We start from the raw sequence: 21,514 nt of genomic DNA, 5'->3' as shown, positions 1-21,514 counted from the left end.
TTTTATATTTGTAAATACTGAATAGACCAATTGTAAATAAGCATGGCGGTTATGATATTTAACTTATATTTTAGTTTGTATGGCAAAGACATTGCCAGGATGGTTATACTGTGTCCAATGTCTTAATGTGTGTTTAATAAAAAAAAACCTTTTTTTTAAAAAAAAAGGATTGGCTCCTTGTTTAGTAGCTCCAGCCCCTCCATCCATTAGTGGGAGTCCAAGCGCTTCACTGGGCGGTGAGTGCAGCCTTGGCCGGCCTCCTCAGCAAATGATAACTTCTCAGGAGGACCCTTCCCTTCAGGGAAGCCTCCGGAGAGTGAAAAATGGCCTCAAAAGAAGACCAAAGTCAGCTGGCCAGTGCACACATGCACGCTGGAGTTGACAGGGCAACGCCTGGCATGCCCTAACAAATGGCTCTGCATGCCACCAGTGGCACACGTGCAATGGATTCGCCCAAACTGGCCTATTCAGTGCCTATTGTCCATCACTTATTACATTCTTTGGGCAATGGGAAAATCTTCGCTAAATTAGATTTAGCCCAGGCTTATTAGCACTTCCTGTGAACAGGGACACTACTGAAGCCCAAATTATTGTCACATAGAGGAGCTTTTAAGTGCCATAGCCTCCAATTTGGCATAAGTGTAGCCACTGGGATATTCCAGAGCTTAATACCAGGCATCGCCCCTTGTTTTGATGATGTCCTGGTATGCACAGCAATTCACATTGAGCTGCAGGAGCATCTCAGGGCAGTCCTTCGAAGTTCCAGGATGCTGGGTTAAAATTAAAAAAGGAAAAATGCCACATAGCAGTCCCCAGGCTAGAGTTTTTAGGGTACTTAATAGATGCCTTAATAGATGTATTCACCCTACTGAAGCTAAATAAAAGCTATTCAAAGTGCACCAGTACCAAGGAATAAAAGAGAGTTACAAGCTTTCCCAGCATTTTTCTGTCCCACAAAGTCTCAGTGGCTGAGCCATTACAGGTATATAGGTTATTAGACACTAAAGCATGATGGCTCTTGGAAAAAAGAGAGCAAACTGCATTCAGAGCTGTCAAAAGCCTCCTGACATCTAAGAGTGTGCTAATCCAATATGATGAAAAACTGCCTTTAGTGTTGGCCTGTGATGCTTCTCCTTATAGAGTAGGAGCAGTTCTAAGACACAGATTACCTAGCAGATTAGAAGCACCAATTGCTTTCTTTTCTCAAACTATCTCTAAAACTGAAAGAAGTTATGGCCAGTTAGACAAGGAAGCCTTGGCAGCCGTGGCTAGCGTCAAGCGCTTCTATGAATATCTTTATGGACCTCCTTTTGAGTTCATCACTGACCATAAGCCCTTAGCTAGGGATGGCCAAATGCCCCCTGTGATGTCACCCAGAATGACCAAGTGGACTGTCTTCCTTGCAGCCTATTGCTACACCCTGGTACACTGGCCAGGAAAGCACATGAGTCACACGAATGCTTGGAGATGATGCCCATTACCTGCTGCTGTTGAAGACCCAGCAGCAGCCCACACCATTCTGCTCATCAACGACAGGCCCTGCTCCCTGACTGCTGCCAATGTTGCTATGTATTCTACAAAGGACTTTATGATCACCAAAGTACTGGATTGGGGATTGTGGGAGAGGAATTAGGGGCCATCAAAGCAAGACAGAATGAATTATCTACCATGCAGGGTTGTCTACTATGGGGCAGCAGGGTGGTCATTCTGGGCCCTCTCAAACAGCAAGTTCTTAAACCACTCCATGAGGAGCACCCAGGCATAGTACATATGAAGATGTTGGGAAGGAACTATGTCTGGTGGCCAAATTTAGATAGAGCTATTACAGATTGGGTCTCAAAGAGTGGCAAATGCCAAGAGAGTAGGCCAGCACCTCCAGTAGCTCAGCCCTGAAAGTGGGAAAAGCCAAAGACCCCATGGTCCTGCATCCACATAGATTAAGCCAGTCCAATTCAGGGGCAAATGCTCCTGTTTGCTGTGGATGCCCACTAAAAGTGGGTGGAAATTGTGCCAATGGCCTCAAAGACTGCAGATGCTTTAGTTAGGGCCCTGAGCTCCCTTTTTGCCACCCACTGGTTACCAGATTTGGTGGTATTCAATAACGAGCCTCAACTAACCTCAGCCCAATTCCAGATTTAATTATCGGGCCAAGGAATTAGGTAAGCTCTAATAATCTCTTAGCACCCTTCTAGCAATGGCTTGGCCAAGAGGACAGTGTGATCTCTCAAGGAGGTTTTGGCCAGGATAGAACAGGGGGATTGGTGGTGAAAATAGCAAAAGACTTGCTTATTCAACATGCCACCTCCAACCAGAAACCAATCAAACTCCTGCAGCTCTCCTGATGAACAATATTAGACAGACTGCACTCAGGCTATGCCCAGGAAAAGTCCCTGGATTCCAGTAGGGGACCTAATCTATGCAAGAAATTTTGCAGGCCATCATTGTGGCTACCAGGAAAGGCCTTTACGGCCGATCCGAGGCAGTGGATCCAGGAGGGCTCCTTGGTTTACTGAGGAACTCCGGGACATGAAGCGCCGAAAGAGACGCCTAGAGCAACGATGGAGATCCAGTAAGTCTGAGTCAGACCGAGCGCTTTTAACATCCAGCATCAGAGCCTACCTTCGGGCAATTAGGACGACAAAAAGATCACACATTGCCTCTCTGATAGCTTCCGCTGAGTCGCGCCCAGCCGCCTTGTTCAGGATAACCCGTTCCCTCCTAAACAGGAGGGATACGAGCGATCCTTTGCAAGGCAGAGCTGAGGACTACGTCCAATTCCTCGCGGATAAAGTTGCTCGGCTTCGGATGGACCTGGACTCCAATTACGCAGAACCAGCCGAGGCACCAGGGGAGAATCTGGATGGACATCACTGGATTGATTTTCAAGCTGTTACGCCTGAGGAAGTGGACAAGGCCATGGGAGCTGTAAGTGCCTCCACATGTGTGCTGGACCCCCGCCCCTCCTGGCTAGTTGTTAACAGCAGGGAGGTGACACGGGGCTGGATCCAGGCGGTTGTTACCGCCTCCCTTCGGGAGGGGTTCTTTCCCCCCGCTTTAAAGACGGCGGTGGTGAGACCCCTTCTGAAGAAGCCATCTTTGGATCCAGCCGTTTTAAACAACTACCGTCCAGTCTCCAACCTCCTCTTTGTGGGGAAGGTTGTTGAGAAAGTGGTGGCCTTTCAGCTCCGGCGGTCCTTGGAGGAAACCAATTATCTAGATCCCTTTCAGTTGGGATTTAGGCCTGGCTGCAGCACGGAAATCGCTTTGGTCGTGCTGACCGATGATCTCTGGAGAGCCAGGGATGGAGGTCATGCCTCCGTCCTAGTGCTCCTTGACCTCTCAGCGGCCTTCGATACCATCGACCATGGTATCCTTCTGTGACGACTGTGGGAGGTGGGGGTGAGAGGCACTTTCCTACGGTGGTTCTCCTCTTACCTCTCGGACAGGTCGCAGTCAGTGTTGGTCGGAGGGCAGAGATCGACCCCTAGGCCCCTGAATTATGGGGTGCCGCAGGGTTCGGTCCTGTCCCCCCTCCTGTTTAATATTTACATGAAGCCGCTGGGTGAGATCATTCTACGGCACAGGATAAAATACCATCAGTATGCGGACGATACACAGTTGTATCTGTCCTCCCCGTGCCAACTCAGTGAAGCGGTTGACGTGATGTGCCAGTGCCTTGAGGCTGTTAGGGTCTGGATGGGGGATAACAAGCTTGCACTCAATCCGGATAAGACCGAGTGGCTGGTGTGTTTCCCTCCCACTAATTGGCCAAGTTTTCCATCTCTCAGGCTGGGGGTTCAAACAGTATGCCCCTCAGAAAGGGTTCGCAATTTGGGAGTCCTCCTGGACCCACAGCTGACTTTCGAACACCACTTGTCAGCTGTGACCAGGGGGGCATTTGCCCAGGTTCGCCTGGTGCACCAGTTGCATCCCTACCTGAACCGGGAGGCCCTCACAACAGTCACTCATGCCCTTGTAACCTCTAGACTGGACTACTGCAACGTGCTCTACATGGGGCAGCCCTTGAAGAGCATTCGGAGACTTCAGCTTGTCCAGAAAGCAGCCGCGCGAGCGATTGTGGGTGCACCTCGGTTCACCCACGTAACACCCAGGGCTGGGTTCCTACCGGTTCGCACCGGATCGCACGATCTGGTTCGTCGGTGAACCCGGAAGTAAGGAACTTCCGGGAACGCCGGTACCGGTCCTGGGCCCTGTCGCGCGCTCCCCCGCCCGTCTGGACTAAGCGCAGCCTGCCGTTCACTGTTTGGCTGGAGTCCAGCCAATCAGTGAGCGGGCTGGCTTCGTTTAAAAGTGTGGCACCAACGGCTAACATTCCTCTTTTGAAAAGAATCTTTCTCTCAAAGAGTCTTTTCCAAAGGGTTTGTTTGTTGCCGAGACGCCTCGTTTCGCGCTTCACGCCTTCCCTTCGCCTTCCAGGAGCTTGCTGCTTTCCCCACAGGTAAACAACCAAGCCCTGGCGGCAAGACTCGGGACGCTAGCGGCGGGACTTCGGGTGGGCGGTGGCGACGGCAGCGGTGGTAGCGGCGGTAGGAAGCTGGGGGGGGATAGGGGTGGCAGCGGTAGCGGCCTAGGTTTCGCCAGGGAAGGCCTCCAGGCCTTCCCTCGTGAAAGCCGCGGCGTCGCGTAGGCCACGTGGCTGCCTCCGGGTGGTGGGGGCGGCGGCCTTGCTTGCGAAAGCCACGGCCTCGAGTAGGCCACGTGGCCGCTTTCGGGTGGGGGGGCGCCGGTAGCCGCCTAGCTTTCGCGAGGGAAGTCCTCCAGGCCTTCCCTCGTGAAAGCCGCGGCATCGCGTACTATGCGTGGCCGTCTTCTGGTCGTTGGGGGGGGGCGGCCTCACTTTCGAAAGCCGCGGCCTCGCGTAGGCCGCATGGCCGCCTCCGTGTGGTGCGGGCGGCGGCGGCGCCGCGGCGGCCTCGCTTGCGAAAGGGAAGTCCTCCAGGCCTTCCCCTGCAAAAGCTGCGGCCTCGCGTACTACGCGTGGCCGCCTCCGTGTGGTGCGGGCGGCGCCGGCGGCGCCGCGGCCTCGCTTGCGAAAGGGAAGTCCTCCAGGCCTTCCCCTGCAAAAGCCGCGGCCTCGCGTACTACACGTGGCCGCCTCCGTGTTGTGCGGGCGGCGCCGGCGGCGCCGCGGCCTCGCTTGCGAAAGGGAAGTCCTCCAGGCCTTCCCCTGCAAAAGCCGCGGCCTCGCGTACTACACGTGGCCGCCTCCGTGTTGTGCGGGCGGCGCCGGCGCCGCCGCGGCCTCGCTTGCGAAAGGGAAGTCCTCCAGGCCTTCCCTTGCAAAAGCCGCGGCCTCGCGTACTACGCGTGGCCACCTCCGTGTTGTGCGGGCGGCGCCGGCGCCGCCACGGCCTCGCTTGCGAAAGGGAAGTCCTCCAGGCCTTCCCTTGCAAAAGCCGCGGCCTCGCGTACTACGCGTGGCCGCCTCCGTGTTGTGCGGGCGCCGCCGGCGCCGCCGCGGCCTCGCTTGCGAAAGGGAAGTCCTCCAGGCCTTCCCCTGCAAAAGCCGCGGCCTCGCGTACTACGCGTGGCCGTGGCTGCGACCGTCTAGTTTTCGCTAGGGAAGCAAGCCCCCCACCTCCCCTCTACCCTCGCCTGGCTTGCTAAGCATGCCAGGCAACCTAAGTGACTTTACCTAGCCTTGTCCCTCCAGTCAGGTTTCTTACCTGTTCCTGCTGCCTGCCATCGCGACGAGGATCCATCCATCGCATCGGAGTGCTGCTGATTCTGCCTGCTGCTGGTAAGTGGCCCGGTTTTATTTAATTATTATTTTAATGTATTTTAAAATATTTTATTTAATGCATAGAATTTTTTATAATAGTTTTACATATAAGTATTGAGTGTAGAATACTTTAAAATGGTTTACTTTAATTTATTTTGGATATAATATTTTTTTAAATCGTCTTAGACAATTTAAAAAAAGATTCTATCCAAAATAAATTAAAATAAACCTTTTTAAAGTATTCTTCACTCAATACTTTGAAATGTATTGTGCATTGAATTTTTTATAATAGTTTTATTGTAACTTATTGTGTGTGGAATATTAGTAATGGTTTCATTTATGTTATTGTGTGTTGGCATAGTTTGAAATGAAATATGAATTATTGCTTGTGCTTTGAAATAATCCTAATGCATGAAACTAATTATGATTGAATAGTTTTACTGAAACCTTGGGATCTAACATCAAAATTTTGATCGCGTGGCCATGAGAATGCTGCAACGGTCGCTAAGTGTGAAAATGGTCGCTAAGTGTGAAACATGGTCATCAGTCACTGTTTTCAATGCCATTGTAACTTTGGTCACTATACCACCTTTCTGGCCACAGTTCTTAAGTGAATAACTGCAGCTGACAAGTTACTAACACAAGTAAGTGAATCTGGTTTCCCCATTTGACTTTGTCAAAAGGTCACAAAAGGCAATTACAGGACCCCAGGACACTGAAACCAGCATAAATACGAATCTGTTGCCAAGCATCAAAATTTTGATCGCGTGGCCATGAGAATGCTGCAACGGTCGCTAAGTGTGAAAATGGTCGCTAAGTGTGAAACATGGTCGCTAAGTGTATGTATCCTAGAAAATCAGATTTAGTGTGTTTCACCCTCATTGTTTAGGTAATTCTGAGGTGGTTGATGGTTCTGTGAATGCCTGTCCTTTAAAATTGCCCGCAATGCCTTGATGGTTTTTATTCCAGTGGCTTTGTCTTTCCTGTCCTTAGGCTTAGGGAAAAAAAACCTGGTTTCATTCGCAGTCTTGGGGGGGGGGGTTGTTCTTATTTTTTTGTGTTTTCCATCATAGTTTGTGTGTGTGTGTGTGTGTGTAATGTCCCACAGTTATCTACGCATTAATAATGATCTAGTAATATTTCCTTATACATTTTAGGGACCTTTCTTTACATAATTGGTCTTTTCTTTCATACTTTTGGCTTTCTAATTCCTGTTTCCGTTAGTTGGCAATAGCTAAAACCAATCCCACGTGAAAAAGTATTCAAAGCCTTCTTGATTTTAATTGTCAATTTATTTATTCCTGCACATTGTAATATTTATTCATTTACATATCTCTGTTTTTCCACTGTTGTGCAAACACATCCCACGTAATCTACCTTTACGATTGCTCTTCTAACCACTAACTTCTGAATAGCTTCTTGGACCGACCTAAGTACTAATTCATAATTTCATATGCATTCATATATTCCTGTCTTTTGGAACTGAGAACTAAATTTCAGAAAAAGGAAATCTGTATTGCTCTGGGAATATGACATTCATTCTTGAACTATCTTCTTGGATGAAAGACTATATCTTTCCTGTTTGTTTATATGGCGCCATCGGAGCAGAAAGCGATTAAGTTCTTCCGTAGATATTCGGTGGTGAATCCAACTTTGTGCAAGCTTTCCATTGCTGCGGAATATATGGTCTCCGCATCTTGTCTCTCTAATTCCAGAAGCTCAACGAAGATGGTTGCTGGGCATTCTGGATCCTCAACTCTAACAAAAACTATCAGCACTGCTGTCATTGAAAGTGTTGAGGCTTCATCAATTATTAGGCACACCTTTCGATTATTTGCAATAATCGTTGAAAACACGGTGGTCTTGATCTGTTTCGCAATGAAGTCAATAATTTTTACTGCAGTTCTTCGTGAATGCAAGCCAACTCCAACATCCACTCCAAGCGTATTCAGCAAATTTACTTGCGCTTCGATGTCTGAGAATGGATTACATCTCTGCGCCAGATCGTAAACCGTGGAAAATATTGTGCAGGTACTGGATAAATGTTTCTCAGTTGACTTATCCAGGGATTTGGTGAAAGCTTCCTGCTCCTGTTGCCTAGATGTAATACGGTGGTGTGCAGAAGACCGGCAAGCCAGAGATGCTTCCCCTGTAAGTACCTGTCTTTATTGCTGGGTGTGGTGTGCTCTGTCTTGTCTTCCTCCTTGAGATAGTGAAGTGCCAGCAATTCAGGTGTTGCTTTCCGTGTCTGTCCTTTGTGCAGGTATTTGGAGCCAAGCAAAGCCAATCAGCCTAGATGTAATACGGTGGTGTGCAGAAGACCGGCAAGCCAGAGATGCTTCCCCTGTAAGTACCTGTCTTTATTGCTGGGTGTGGTGTGCTCTGTCTTGTCTTCCTCCTTGAGATAGTGAAGTGCCAGCAATTAAGGCGTTTCTTTCTGTGTCTGTCCTTTGTGCAGGTTTTTGGAGCAAGATGGTGAGGTGGTGGTGCAGAAGACGCAAAAAAGGAGAGTAATTTTCCTTTTCTATTATTTTGTGTGCTGGTTTCATCCCAATGCAGTCCATGCAATTAAAGTCTTGCTTTCTGTGTCTCTTCTTTGTGCAGCCCATTCATTGGAGTCCGTGATTCTGAAGACTGGCAAGAACAGGCATCTTCCATCTGTAAGTAGCTCTTTTATTGTTTTTGTACTTATTTTAATCATATTGTAGTTGGGGGAAAGAATTCAGTGACATCGTCTTGGACACTCCCATCCGGTCACATGGGCGGCAAGCCACTCCCATCCGGTCACATGGGCGGCAAGCCACTCCCATCCGGTCACATGGGCGGCAAGCCACTCCCATCCGGTCACATGGGCGGCAAGCCACTCCCATCCGGTCACATGGGCGGCAAGCCACTCCCATCCGGTCACATGGGCGGCAAGCCACTCCCATCCGGTCACATGGGTGGCAAGCCACTCCCATCCGGTCACATGGGCGGCAAGCCACTCCCCAAAGGAGGCCACGCCCACGGAGGTGGTTCGAACAATTTTTGAAACCCACCCCTAGTAACACCTATCCTCCGCGAGCTGCACAGGCTGCCTATTGGTCTTCGGATACGCTTCAAGGTGCTAGTCGTCACTTATAAAGCCCTTCATGGTATTGGACCTGGGTACTTGAGAGACCGCCTGCTGCCAATTACCTCCAATAGACCGATCAGATCACACAGATTAGGCCTCCTTCGAATTCCATCCGCCGGCCAATGCCGACTGGCGACTACCCGGAGGAAAGCCTTCTCTGTGGCTGCTCCGACCCTCTGGAACGAACTCCCCGTGGAGATTCAAACCCTCACCACCCTCCAGGCCTTCCGCAAAGCCCTTAAAACCTGGCTGTTCCAACAGGCCTGGGGCTAAAGAGTTTTTGCCCCCCTTCTCGAATGGTATGGTTGTTGTGTGTTTTTTAATTTTGTATTGTTATGTCTCGTCTTTTTATCCCCCTGTCTGTACCTCCTTCCCTGATTGAATTGTGAGCTGCCCTGAGTCCCCTTCGGAGAAAAGGGCGGCATATAAATGTAATCAATCAATCAATCAATCAATCATGCCCACCCAGGCACACTACCACTTAGCCAACCACTCAGTCACATGCCCACCCAGCCAGTTATTAGGCAAATCAAGCAATAGTCTGGCTCCCCAACAGTCTGAGTGACCATGAATTGGAACTCTGTTTAGAAAGTTTGAGTACCCCTCATCTATATAAATGGCTACACCCATTTATATATTTGTATAAACTTGTATCTTGTATTTCATTTTTTTGTCTTCTGGTTTCGGCCTCCCTCTCTCCAGATGCCCTTGCATGATCTTTACACAGGGGACTGACTCCCCATCATTATGGAATTAGGCAGTTTGTCTCTTCCAAATCTCATGGGACACTATGGAAAAATGAGTAATTGACACTGAAGAATACTATTAATATTCATCATGAAATTCACATTCAAATGTCCTATGTGAGTTGATATGACAGTATGTTGCACTTTCTACTTTTGTCTGAAAAACAGCTGAAAAAGTCAGTCCAGCATGATCTCCTAGACGGAACTTGTTGCTGCCATTTATACACAGAAAGAGGACATTTATGGAAGTTGTTAGCAATCACAGAGTTGCTGTTAACAGTATTGCCTCAATTGGCAAGCAAGGATCCTGTCCTTCAATGTGATCTTATTGAGCCTCTTCCTATTCATCACACCTATCATCAGCCTGGAGATGTTAACATTGCTGGCATTCTTTCTGTGTGCTTGACATTTTCTGACCCCATTGATTTCAGTCAACATCCTTCTCATGGACTTCAAGATAGACTTATGCAAGTACATGATCAATTTATTTTCAAGTTCTGGTCATTGCTCAAAATATTTTCCAGTAATATTAAATAGGCTGCCTAGTTTTATTTATAAGCTTCCACATAAATTTGAAAAGAAGCCAAATTTCCATTCTGACAAATCATATGTAACAAGCATTCAGTGTAAATATTGAGGTAGATGAGAATTAATTCAGGAAGATCTACCACTAAAATTTAGGTGGGAGCACATATGGGTTTTTTTATTTGATATTTCTAGTATCACAATTCAGCATTTTTCTACTTGATATAAGCCTTTCTTAACAGCTGGAGTTTGATATTGAGCCTTTCTCATTTATTCAGAAATAATATGTCCAATTGCAAACCAATTTTTTTCTTAAAAATCATTCCAGGCTGTGGAGGCGTATAAACGTGCTAATATTTTGGTCTGCATTTTTGAGAATCTGAACAGAATACTAAATACAGCTAGTCCTCAGCTTGTAACCAAAATGAGGCCAAGATTTCTGTTGTTCTGTGAGACATTTGTTAAGTGAGTTTTGTCCCAGTTTACAATCTTTGCTAGTCAGAAGATCACAAAAGGTGATCACATGATCTTGGAATACTGCAACCATCATAAATGTGAGTTATTGCTAAGTGTGTGAATTTTGATCACATGGCCATGGGGATTCTGCCAGGGTCACAAATAACAGGCAACAGAGAGAAAGCAGAGCTGCTTAACTCATTCTTTGCATTGATCTTCAGGCAAAAAGAAACTATAGCCCACCTATCAAAAATATAACTGTAAAAGACAGACTAGAAATAAAAGTTAAAATAAGCAAAAAAAAAATAGTAGCAATAGCAATAGCAATAGCAGTAGACTTATATACCGCTTCATAAGCCTTTCAGGCCTCTCTAAGCGGTTTACAGAGAGTCAGCATATTGCCCCCAACAATCTGGGTCCTCATTTTACCCACCTCGGAAGGATGAATCGGAAGGATGGAAGGCTGAGTCAACCCTGAGCCGGTGAGATTTGAACCGCTGACCTGCTGATCTAGCAGTAGCCTGCAGTGCTGCATTTAGACAAGTGAACACCTGTCTAATCTCGATGAATATAAATCACCGGGACATGACGGATTACATCCCAGAATTCTAAAGGAGATGGCAGCTGACGTCTTAGAACAACTGTACCATGTCTTTCAAAAATCCTGGTGCACTGGAGAACTACCAGAGGATTGGAAAAGAGCTGATGTGGTTCCCATCTTCAAAGGGGGGGGGGGAATGGACCCAGGAAACTACATACCAATCAGCTTAGCATTAATACACAGGAAGATGCTGGAAAAGAAAAAAAAACAGATCTGCCAACATAGCAATAGCAATAGCAGTAGACTTATATACCGCTTCATAGGGCTTTCAGCCCTCTCTAAGCGGTTTACAGAGAGTCAGCATATTGCCCCCAACAATCTGGGTCCTCATTTTACCCACCTCGGAAGGATGGAAGGCTGAGTCAACCCTGAGCCGGTGAGATTTGAACCGCTGAACTGCTGATCTAGCAGTAGCCTGCAGTGCTGCATTTAACCACTGCGCCACCTTGGCTCTTCTAGAAACAAGTAAAGTAATAACTAGCAGTCACATGGGTTTGTTAAAAACAGATAAAGCAAAACCAATCATATTTCATTGTTTAACATAGTGACTAAATTAGTAGACCAGCGAAATACTGTAGCCATAATATACTTAGACTTCAGCAAGGTATTCAACAAAGTACTTCTAGAAAAGTAGAAACCTAGAAAAAAATGGAATCGATAGCATCACCACCAGATGAATTCGCAACTGGCTGACAAAAGGGAGGTTTGTCCCATTTTACAACCTTTCTTGCCAATGTTCTTAAGTAAAACAGTTGTTAAGTCCTTCGGGATTGGGCGGCATACAAATTTATTAAATCTTAAATCTTAAATTAAATCTTAAGTGAATCTGGCTTTTGCATTGACTTTGTTTGTCAGTGGGTCACAAAAGGTGGTAATGTGATCTTGTAACACTGCAACCGTCATAAAGTGAGTTAGTTGCTTAGTGTCTGAATTTTGATCACATGGCCATGGGGATGATGTTAGGGTCGTAAGTGTTAAAAATGGTCATAAGTCATTTTTTTCAGTGCTGTTGTAACGTTGAATGGTCACTAAATGAACGGTTGTAAGTCAAAGACTACCTGTACATTGCACTAAAACATATTCCACAAATGATTGTACTCATACACCTCAAGTGTCATAATGTGAAACAGAGTTTTCTTAATGGGTTTTTTAAAAAAATGTTTTTCAGAATAGTTTTTCAGAATTACCAGCATATCCTGGCCTTAGCATTTTCTGTAAAAGAGATCAATGAAAATCCTCAGATCCTACCCAACGTCACGCTGGGCTTCCACATTTTTAACAGCAATTTTAGTCCAGGCTGGAGTTACTTTGCCTCAATGTTGCTGCCTTTCACTCAGGGAAAATTCATCCCTAATTACAAGTGTGGTGTCCCCCAAAATTTGGCTGCAGTTATTGGAGCACCTGACATCGCTCTTCACATGGCAACTGTATTGTGCATCTATAAAGTTCCTCAGGTAAAATGTGCTAAAGATACATTATTTATATAATATTTATATTCTTATTAATTACATTATTATTATTCTGCCATACCACCCCAGTTATGTATAGTTTTCTCTCTAAAAAGGAGAACATTTTCAGATTCCTAGATATATATTTTTAGATAGAATAAAATTCCTTATGAATAGAATTCTTTATTGGCCAAGTGTGATTGGACACACGTTGCTGCATATGCTCTCAGTGTACATAAAAAAAAAAACAAGATACATTCGTCAAGAATCATAAGGTATAACACTTAATGACAATCATAGGGTACAAATAAGCAATCAGGAAACAATTGATATCAATATCAATAAAATTGATAAAAGAGCCGAGGTGATGCAGTGGTTAGGGTGCAGTACTGTAGGCCACTTCAGCTGACTGTGATCTGCAGTTCAGCGGTTCAAATCTCACCAGCTCAAGGTCGACTCAGCCTTCCATCCTTCTGAGGTGGGTGAAATGAGGACCCAGACTGTGGGGGCAAGTTGCTGATTCAATTTGCTAAAAAAATCTGTAAACTGCTTAGAGAGGGCTGAAAGCCCTATGAAGCAGTATATAAGTCTAATATATATATATATATATATATATATATATATATATATATATATATATATATATATATATATATATATATATATATATATCTATCTATCTATCTATCTATCTATCTATCTATCTATCTATCTATCTCTATCTCTATCTCTATCTCTATCTCTATCTCTATCTCTATCTCTATCTCTATATCTATATCTATATCTATATCATCTATATCTATATCTATCTATCTCTCTCTCTGTGTGTGTGTGTGTGTGTGTGTGTGTGTATAAATTGTAAGGATACAAGTCATAAAGTTGCAGTCTTGCAGTCATAAGTGGGAGGAGATGGGTGACAGGAACAATGAGAAGACTAATAGTAATAGTAATGCAGCCTTAGTGAACAGTTTGATTGCGGTGAGGGAATTATTTGTTTAGCAGAGTAATGGTGTTGGGGAAAAAACTGTTCTTGTGTCTAGTTGTCTTGGTGTGCATTGCTCTATAGTGTCGTTTTGAGGGTAGGAGTTGAAACAATTTATGTCAGGATGTGAGGGGTCTGTAAATATTTTCGCAGCCCTCTTTTTGACTCATGAAGTGTACAGATCCTCAATGGAAGACAGGTTGGCAGTAATTGTGTTTTCCGCAGTTCTGATTATCCTGTGAAATCTGTGTCTGTCTTGTTGGGTTGCAGAACCAAACCAGAAAGTTATAGAGGTGCAGATGACAGAATCAATAATTCCTCTGTAGAATTGTATCAGCAGCTCCTTTGGCAGTTTGAGCTTCCTGAATTGGCGCAGGAAGAACAATCTTTGTTGTGCTTTTTAATGATGTTTTTGATGTTAGGTGTCCATTTTAGGTCTTGAGATATGCTAGAACCTAGAAATTTGAAGGTCTCTACTGTTCATACGGTGTTGTCTAGTATTGTAAGAGGAGGTAGTATAGGAGGGTTTCTCCTAAAGTCTACCATGGTTTCTAGAGTTTTGAGTGTGTTCAGTTGCAGATTGTTCACACCACAATTTTTGCTTGATAGGCTCAGCAAAACTGCATGAATAATGACTAAATATGAATAGACAGTGGAGGTATTAGTTCCAGGAGAAGATATTTACTGATAACTTAAGAGTGACATCTTGGTAGATATTCCTAAATAAAGACAACTAGCTGCATAATGTTTCAGTATATAAGAATAAGGATACCCAAAGAGTCAAATAAATGCACACATTTTGGAAGCTCACATAGACCTTTGAAATTGCATATGTTTATCTTTCTGTAGTTGACCTATGGCTCTGCTCCAGTCATGGATGAAAAGACCCAATCAATTTTCTTCCAACAAATGTTTCCGGAAGAATCGCACCAGCATAAGGGCCTCCTGAAGCTATTGTTGTATTTGGGATGGATCTGGATTGGAATTCTCATGGAGAAGGATGAGAAGGGAGAGAGATTTGTAGAAGAGGTGCTTCCTACATTTTCTGAACATGGCATCTGTATTGAATTCATAGCAGAGTTCCCAATCCTAACTTTTTACAATGATTTTACTGATTTCATAGACACAGGACTACATTTATACCAAGTTCTCATGACAAGCACAGCCAATGTGATAATCTTGTATGGTGAAATTCACTCCCTGTCATTTCTGAGAAGTTTCCTTCAGTTTTCAGAAGTGGAGGATATACCAAAAAAGGCAAAAATCTTGATTACATCCTCTCAAACAGATTTTACTTCAAACTCTTTTGATAAATCTTTGGACATCCATTCCCTACATGGTGTTTTATCCTTTTCAGTTCACACAAAGGAGGTCCAAAACTTCCAGGATTTTTTTCAAAACCTAAATCCAAACAACAACCAACATGATCATTTTCAAATGGATTTTTGGGAACAGGCATTTGAGTGTTTCTTCTCAAACTCAAAAATTGAGACCTCTGAGAAGAAATGTACTGGACAGGAGAGGCTTGAGACCCTTCCCACATCTGTGTTTGAAATACGCATGAGTGGACAGAGTTACAATATTTACAATGCAGTCTATGCTGTGGCACATGCTTTGCAATCTCTCGCTCTATCCAAACCCAGGGAAACAACAATAGTGAAAGAAGTACGGCAATATTTCCACAATCATATGTGGTGGCAGGTAAGCCTGCTAGTGGAATAACCACAATCTCTCCATAAACTCTAACAAATAATATCCTCTACGACAGGTGTTGGCAACCCACGGCTCCAGAGCCATGTGCAGCTCTTCTGACCCCTCTTCTGTGGCTCCCTGCCGACCTTGTTGAGCAACTTGCTCTCCACTTGAGACACTGACCCAACCCAGCCATGGCTGATGTCAACCTTGCTAATATGAAGGGTGGGAATAGGATCCAGGAGGAGGGTTCAATGGAAAGGGGGACAGGCCCAAGTGAGCACCAGCCAAAGTGGCAGTTTCCCTGAAGTCGACATTCCTTCAACTTCTTCTCACATGACCCCTGGCTGGCTATTGGAAAGCCAGGAAGGTGTGCATGAGTGGGGATACCATCCCCAAGTGAGCGGCAGGGCTCAACCAAAGCACAGCGAAGGCGCACTAAGGATGCAGGTATACCGGGTGACCATCTTTGCCGAAGGCAATCTGACTTTGTCCAAGCCTGATCCCGGGGTGAGCATGTGAGGTTTAGCAGGGCCAGCCCCCTTTTCACATTGCCCTGAGCTTCTTTAGTCCTTTAGCTGGCAATATATCTGTTTATAGAGACCTCCAAAAAACTGTCAATCCCAACATGTAGGCCAAACTAAGAAACCCATTCTATGTATGTTGGCACTATTGCATGTAACAGTTGCATTCAGTCTGTTTATCCCTTCCTCACATTCACATTGTGTGAACTATGTTTTCCTGAAATCCCAAAGGTACTGTTTTCAAGAGGCAATTGGATTTTTTGGTTTTTTTTTCAGTAGTGGTATATTTTATATCTACTCACTTTTGGAATCATTCTTATGTTTTGAACAATTAATTCTGCCTGATTCTGTCTTTCTTTCTCTCTCTTTGACTGTCTCTATATTTCAGGTTCATTCTTTTCTGAGAAGTGTCAGATTCAACAATAGTGTTGGCGAAAAAGTCTCCTTTGATAAAAATGGAGAATTTATTGGTGGATATGATATAATCAATTGGATCACATTCCCAAACCAGTCCTTTCTTAGGGTCAAAGTTGGAGTGATAGATCCCACAGCTCCACCAGACAACTTCTTCAATATTTCTTTAGATTCCATCACATGGCCAGTAGGCTTTAATCAGGTTAGCTGTTTGATTCTAAATTGGTCTGTCTTCATTCATGTAGCATAATATATATATAGTTCCAGAGCATCATCTCTGAACATCAGAGTGTTCCAGAGCATCATCTCTGAACTAATCTAAGAACATATGTCCTGGGGAAGAAAGAAATATCTATAAGAATATTTACCTCTCTAATCCTTGGCATAGAATATTGTATCCTTTACTTTGGCACTCTATGAGTTATGGACTATGGTTTTTGATGGTTTTGATATAGAACATAAAATACAGTGTATTTCCCTTCATCAGTTCATAATTAAGACATTTAACTGGCCAGCATAGAAATTGTCTCTGGAGAAAGTGGATGATGGTTTTGGAAAATACCAATATTGTAGGTATTTAATGAATGATAATTTCACAACAAATACAACTAAATAATATCATCACCTCACTTTTGCTTATCAATTCATATTCTGGGAAATGGAACGATCTGAATTCTACCTAAGATTTCAGAACATTGAAGAGGAGAAAGGAAAGAATTTAGCAGGGAAGATTGCGGAAATCCTCTCAGAAGTCACAGAAATATGTAAGGAACACAATATAGGCGGAATTGACAAGACATTTAGAGTACATACAAGATATGCAATGAAAAATAATCTGTTCAGAGAGGTACATGTAAGATTCATTTTAAAAAATTCTAAAAAATGAAATATTGCAAGCAACACGAAGTACCATAATCAAATACAAGTCTAGAGAGATAGTGGTATTGAAGCAAATTGCAAGGAAGGTTAGAGAATTAAGAAAATAATACCACTTCCTGACTAAGAGTCCGATTAAAGAAGTGATGAGTTTTAGATGTCTGTTTCCATTTTGGTAAACTGGCAAGAACAAAGACACAGATTAGATACACTAGAGAAAGGAGAATTATTCTATGAACAACATATAGAAGCATAGGAGGGAAAGTTGGTAAGAAAAGAGGGAGGAGCCAAATGCTAGGAAGCTAAAGGGAAAGATCAAGGGAAGATGGAGAAAGAACAGGAAGAGAAAGAACTAAGAGAAGGAGCAAAGGCCAAAGAGACAAAGGAACAGAGGAAGCTGAGAATTTAGTTGACTAAATCAAATAAATCTATAAACCAATGACATGGAGGAAGAAATAAAAGTAATCTCAATTAACATAAATGGACTAAATTTGGCAATAAAAAGAAGAACATTAAACAAATTAAAGAAATTGAAATTGGACATTATATGCTTACAAGAAGTACATATTAGAATTGGGGCTGCCCCTGAAGAGTGTTCGAAGACTACAGCTGGTCCAGAACACAGCCGTGCAAGCGATATGGGGTGTATCTAGATACACCCATGTTACACCTATCCTCTGTGAGCTGCACTGGCTCCCCATTGGTCTCCAGACGCGCTTCAAGGTGCTAGTCGTTACTTTTAAAGCCCTACATGGTTTAGGACCTGGCTACCTGAGAGACCGCCTCCTGCCATTTACCTCCCAATGACCAACAAGATCGCACAAGTTGGGCCTCCTCCAGGTGCTGTCAACCAGACAATGCAGGCTGGAGGCTCCCCGGGGGAGGGCCTTCTCTGTTGCTGCACCGGCCCTGTGGAACGATCTACCCGCTGAGATCCGGACCCTTACCACTCTCCCGGCCTTCCGTAAAGCCATCAAGACCTGGCTGTTCCGGCAGGCCTGGGGCTGTTGATTGATATCCAGCCCCGCTTAGATGGAATGGATGATGTGGAGTTTTAATATTGTATTTTCTATTTTTAAATTTTAAAAGGTTTTTTTTTTTGTCTTTTTGTGAGCCGCCCAGAGTCCCAATGGGAGTGGGCGGCATACAAATTTTATTAAACTTGGAAACTTGGAAACTAGAAAGAAACACAGAATTTTTTTGGAACAGGTAAAACTAGGTAATTGATACACAACTCTGACTGACCAAAGTAAAAAAGAATAGCACCATATATTAGAAAGACAATTCAATCAAATATAATTTTTGAAGATGGGGAGGGAAGAATATTGATGGTGGAGAGAATGATGAATTTGAGAAAGATATTATTAAAGGCAATATACACCCAAATGATAAGCAAGAAGATTTTTTTGGGAAAACTACACAAAAAGATAATAGAATATGAATACCAAGATATATGTATATCAGGAGACTTTAATACAATCGTAAATAATAGAATGGACCATAAATCCAGAAAGATGAACAAGAAGCTGAGAAAAAACCTGCCCAAAAGATTTTTCACAATGGCGGAAGAATTAAATTTGCAAGATGTTTGGAGACTAAGACACCCGAAAGAAAGACAATATACTTTCTACTCAAACAAACACTTGCCCTGGTTAAGAATAGATATGATGTGGATATTTAATAAGGACATGGGCTGATCATAATCCAATAACAATGACTTGGAAGGGACAGAGGAAAAAGGGGAGATGGACTTTAAACTCGAGAATATTAAATGAAAAACATTTCCAGACGTTTTTGACAGAACTGACATATTTCTTCCAAGAAAATAGAAAGGAAGACAAATCATTACAGAATGTATGGGACACCTGTAAAGCATATATCAGAGGCCTCATAATAACATACTTAGGGAAAAGAATAGGCAAAACAAACAAATTCAAAAAAAGTTGGAATTAAAATATAAAAGTTCAGAGACCGAGCTGCAGAAAAACCCACAAAACAAAAAAATAAAAAAAAAAAATGTGCAAAAACAAACTGAACTTGATAGAATATGAAGTTTTGGCAAACAAAATAAAATCAACAAAACAAAACTTTTTTGAAAATGCAAATAAACCACGACATTGGCTGGCTTATAATTTGAAAAAGGAAACAGAAAAAAAGCTGATATTTTTTGCTCATTTCTGCACTCCCCAGCCCCCAGGAGCTCTCTGAAAGCCTCCATAAGGGTATGCAGAGGCATTTTGGTGAAGGGGGTGGGGCTTTGGAAGGCAAACAATGCTGTATTTGATGTATAAGATGCACCCAGATTTTCAGCCTTTTTTGAGGAAAAAAGGTACATCTTATACTCCGAAAAATACGGTACAACTAAATGATATCATCTCATCACTTTTGCTTATCAATTCATTTTTATTATTTTAATTCTACTTTAACAGTATCACTCTGAACGTTTCTTTTGCCCTCTATATCTTAAAACATTCTTCTTCATTTATTGACAGGCATTACCTTTATCCTTGTGTAATGATCCTTGTGAGGTAGGATACAACAAGGCTAAGAAAGAAGGGGAATCATTTTGCTGCTATGATTGCCATATATGTCCAGAGGGGAAAATATCAAAGGAGAAAGGTAGGAAAATTTGAAATATAATGGGACTAAGACATTGTAAAACACTGCCTGTAATCAACTGTATGTGTTCTTTTTTAGATATGGATGACTGCTCGCTATGTCCTATAGATCAATATCCGAATCCTGAGAAAAATATGTGCATTCCAAAGCGGATCACCTTTTTGTCCTATGAAGAACTCTTGGGGATCAGTCTGACTGTTCTTTCCCTTTTCTTTTCTTTAATGACAACTTTGATCATCACAGTATTCATTAAACACAAAGACACTCCCATCGTCAAAGCCAACAACCGGATTCTCACGTATATACTCCTACTTTCCCTTCTCCTCTCTTTCCTTTCTGTCTTTCTATTTGTTGGGAGACCAGATAAGGTTTTTTGTCTCCTTCGACAACCAGCTTTTGGCCTCATCTTTTCCATAGCAATTTCTTGTGTATTGGCCAAAACCTTTGTTGTGGTTCTAGCATTCATGGCCACCAAACCTGGTTCTAAACTGAGGAAATGGGTGGGTGGAAGAATGGTCAGCTACATTATTCTTTTCTGCTCCTTTGTTCAAATATGTATTTCTGCTGCATGGCTGATAATATCCCCACCATATCCAGATTTTGATACACAGTCAATGTCTGAAGAAGTCATCTTGGAGTGCAATGAAGACTCTGTTATGTTCTGCTGTGTTTTGGGCTTTATGGGTTTTCTTGCTCTGGTTAGTTTCTCTGCTGCTTTTCTAGCTAGGAAGTTACCTGACAGCTTCAATGAAGCCAAATTCATCACCTTCAGCATGTTGGTCTTCTGTAGTGTTTGGCTGTGTTTTATTCCAACCTATCTAAGCACTAGGGGAAAATACATGTTGGCTGTGGAGATCTTCTCCATGATCTCCTCCAGTGCTGGATTATTGGCGTGCATCTTTCTTCCCAAGTGTTTTATCATTGTGATGAAACCTGAACTGAACAATAAACACCAGCTCATGAAAAGGAACTTTTGACAACTCCATTTGCTTCACATCATTTATATATAGATTTTGGAGATGTTTTCCACTTGCACATTTAGAATAATGAACAACATGAAATTATATTTGAGTTGTTATGTTGCAATATTTACCCTAAACCTGATATTTGGATAGGAAAGAACTGTGTTTTTCCTTATGGAAGTCAATCACACACACACACACACACACACACACACACACACATAAACACACACACAAACACACACACAATAAATGAGAGGAGAGCCTTCTCTGTTGCGGCTACAACACTATGGAACAATCTCCCCGTGGAGATTCGTACCCTCACCACTGTCCAGGCCTTCCGCACAGCCCTCAAGAACTGGCTAGCCCGTCAGGTCTGGGGCTAAGCCTATTTTCGCCCCTCCCGAATGTTGAGTAAATGTTGAGTTTTATTGTTTAATTTATTTTTTGTTCACATTTCTTTTTGCACTGTCCTACACTCCCTTTCCTTTGTGATTGTAAGCCGCCCTGAGTCCCCTCAGGGAAAAGGGCGGCCTATAAATGTTCAAAAATAAAAATAAAATAAATAAATAAATAAATAATAGTACAAATTGATTTATTGATATATTTCAGCATGCGATGGTGATCTCTGACTAAATATATTGGTTAAATTGAATTATAAATGTATCTGTATCTTAATTGATATGCTCACTAGAATGTGTAAAAAAAGTGGGATTACATACAAATAAAGCTGTTTACATATCCTGTGTAATGGTCATTACAAAATGATATTGGGTTTCCTTCTTCATAGGTAGAAAACCTTGAAGGTCCC

General features: G+C 43.2%; 1 protein-coding gene across 1 annotated transcript; it reads left to right on the top strand.

Annotated features, from left to right (window-relative positions):
* Window positions 1-15,752: 15,752 nt before the first annotated feature.
* On the top strand, window positions 15,753-20,718 carry LOC116521749 (vomeronasal type-2 receptor 116-like). The gene is made up of 4 exons (XM_032236408.1): window positions 15,753-15,818; window positions 16,221-16,448; window positions 19,615-19,741; window positions 19,820-20,718. The coding sequence occupies exons 1-4, from the start codon at window positions 15,753-15,755 to the stop codon at window positions 20,716-20,718; spliced, it is 1,320 nt and encodes a 439-aa protein (XP_032092299.1).
* Window positions 20,719-21,514: the final 796 nt, after the last annotated feature.

The sequence above is a fragment of the Thamnophis elegans genome, chromosome Z, assembly GCF_009769535.1.
Source record: "Thamnophis elegans isolate rThaEle1 chromosome Z, rThaEle1.pri, whole genome shotgun sequence".
NCBI classification, from domain to species: Eukaryota; Metazoa; Chordata; class Lepidosauria; order Squamata; family Colubridae; genus Thamnophis; species Thamnophis elegans.
This window is presented reverse-complemented; position numbering and strand designations above follow the sequence as displayed.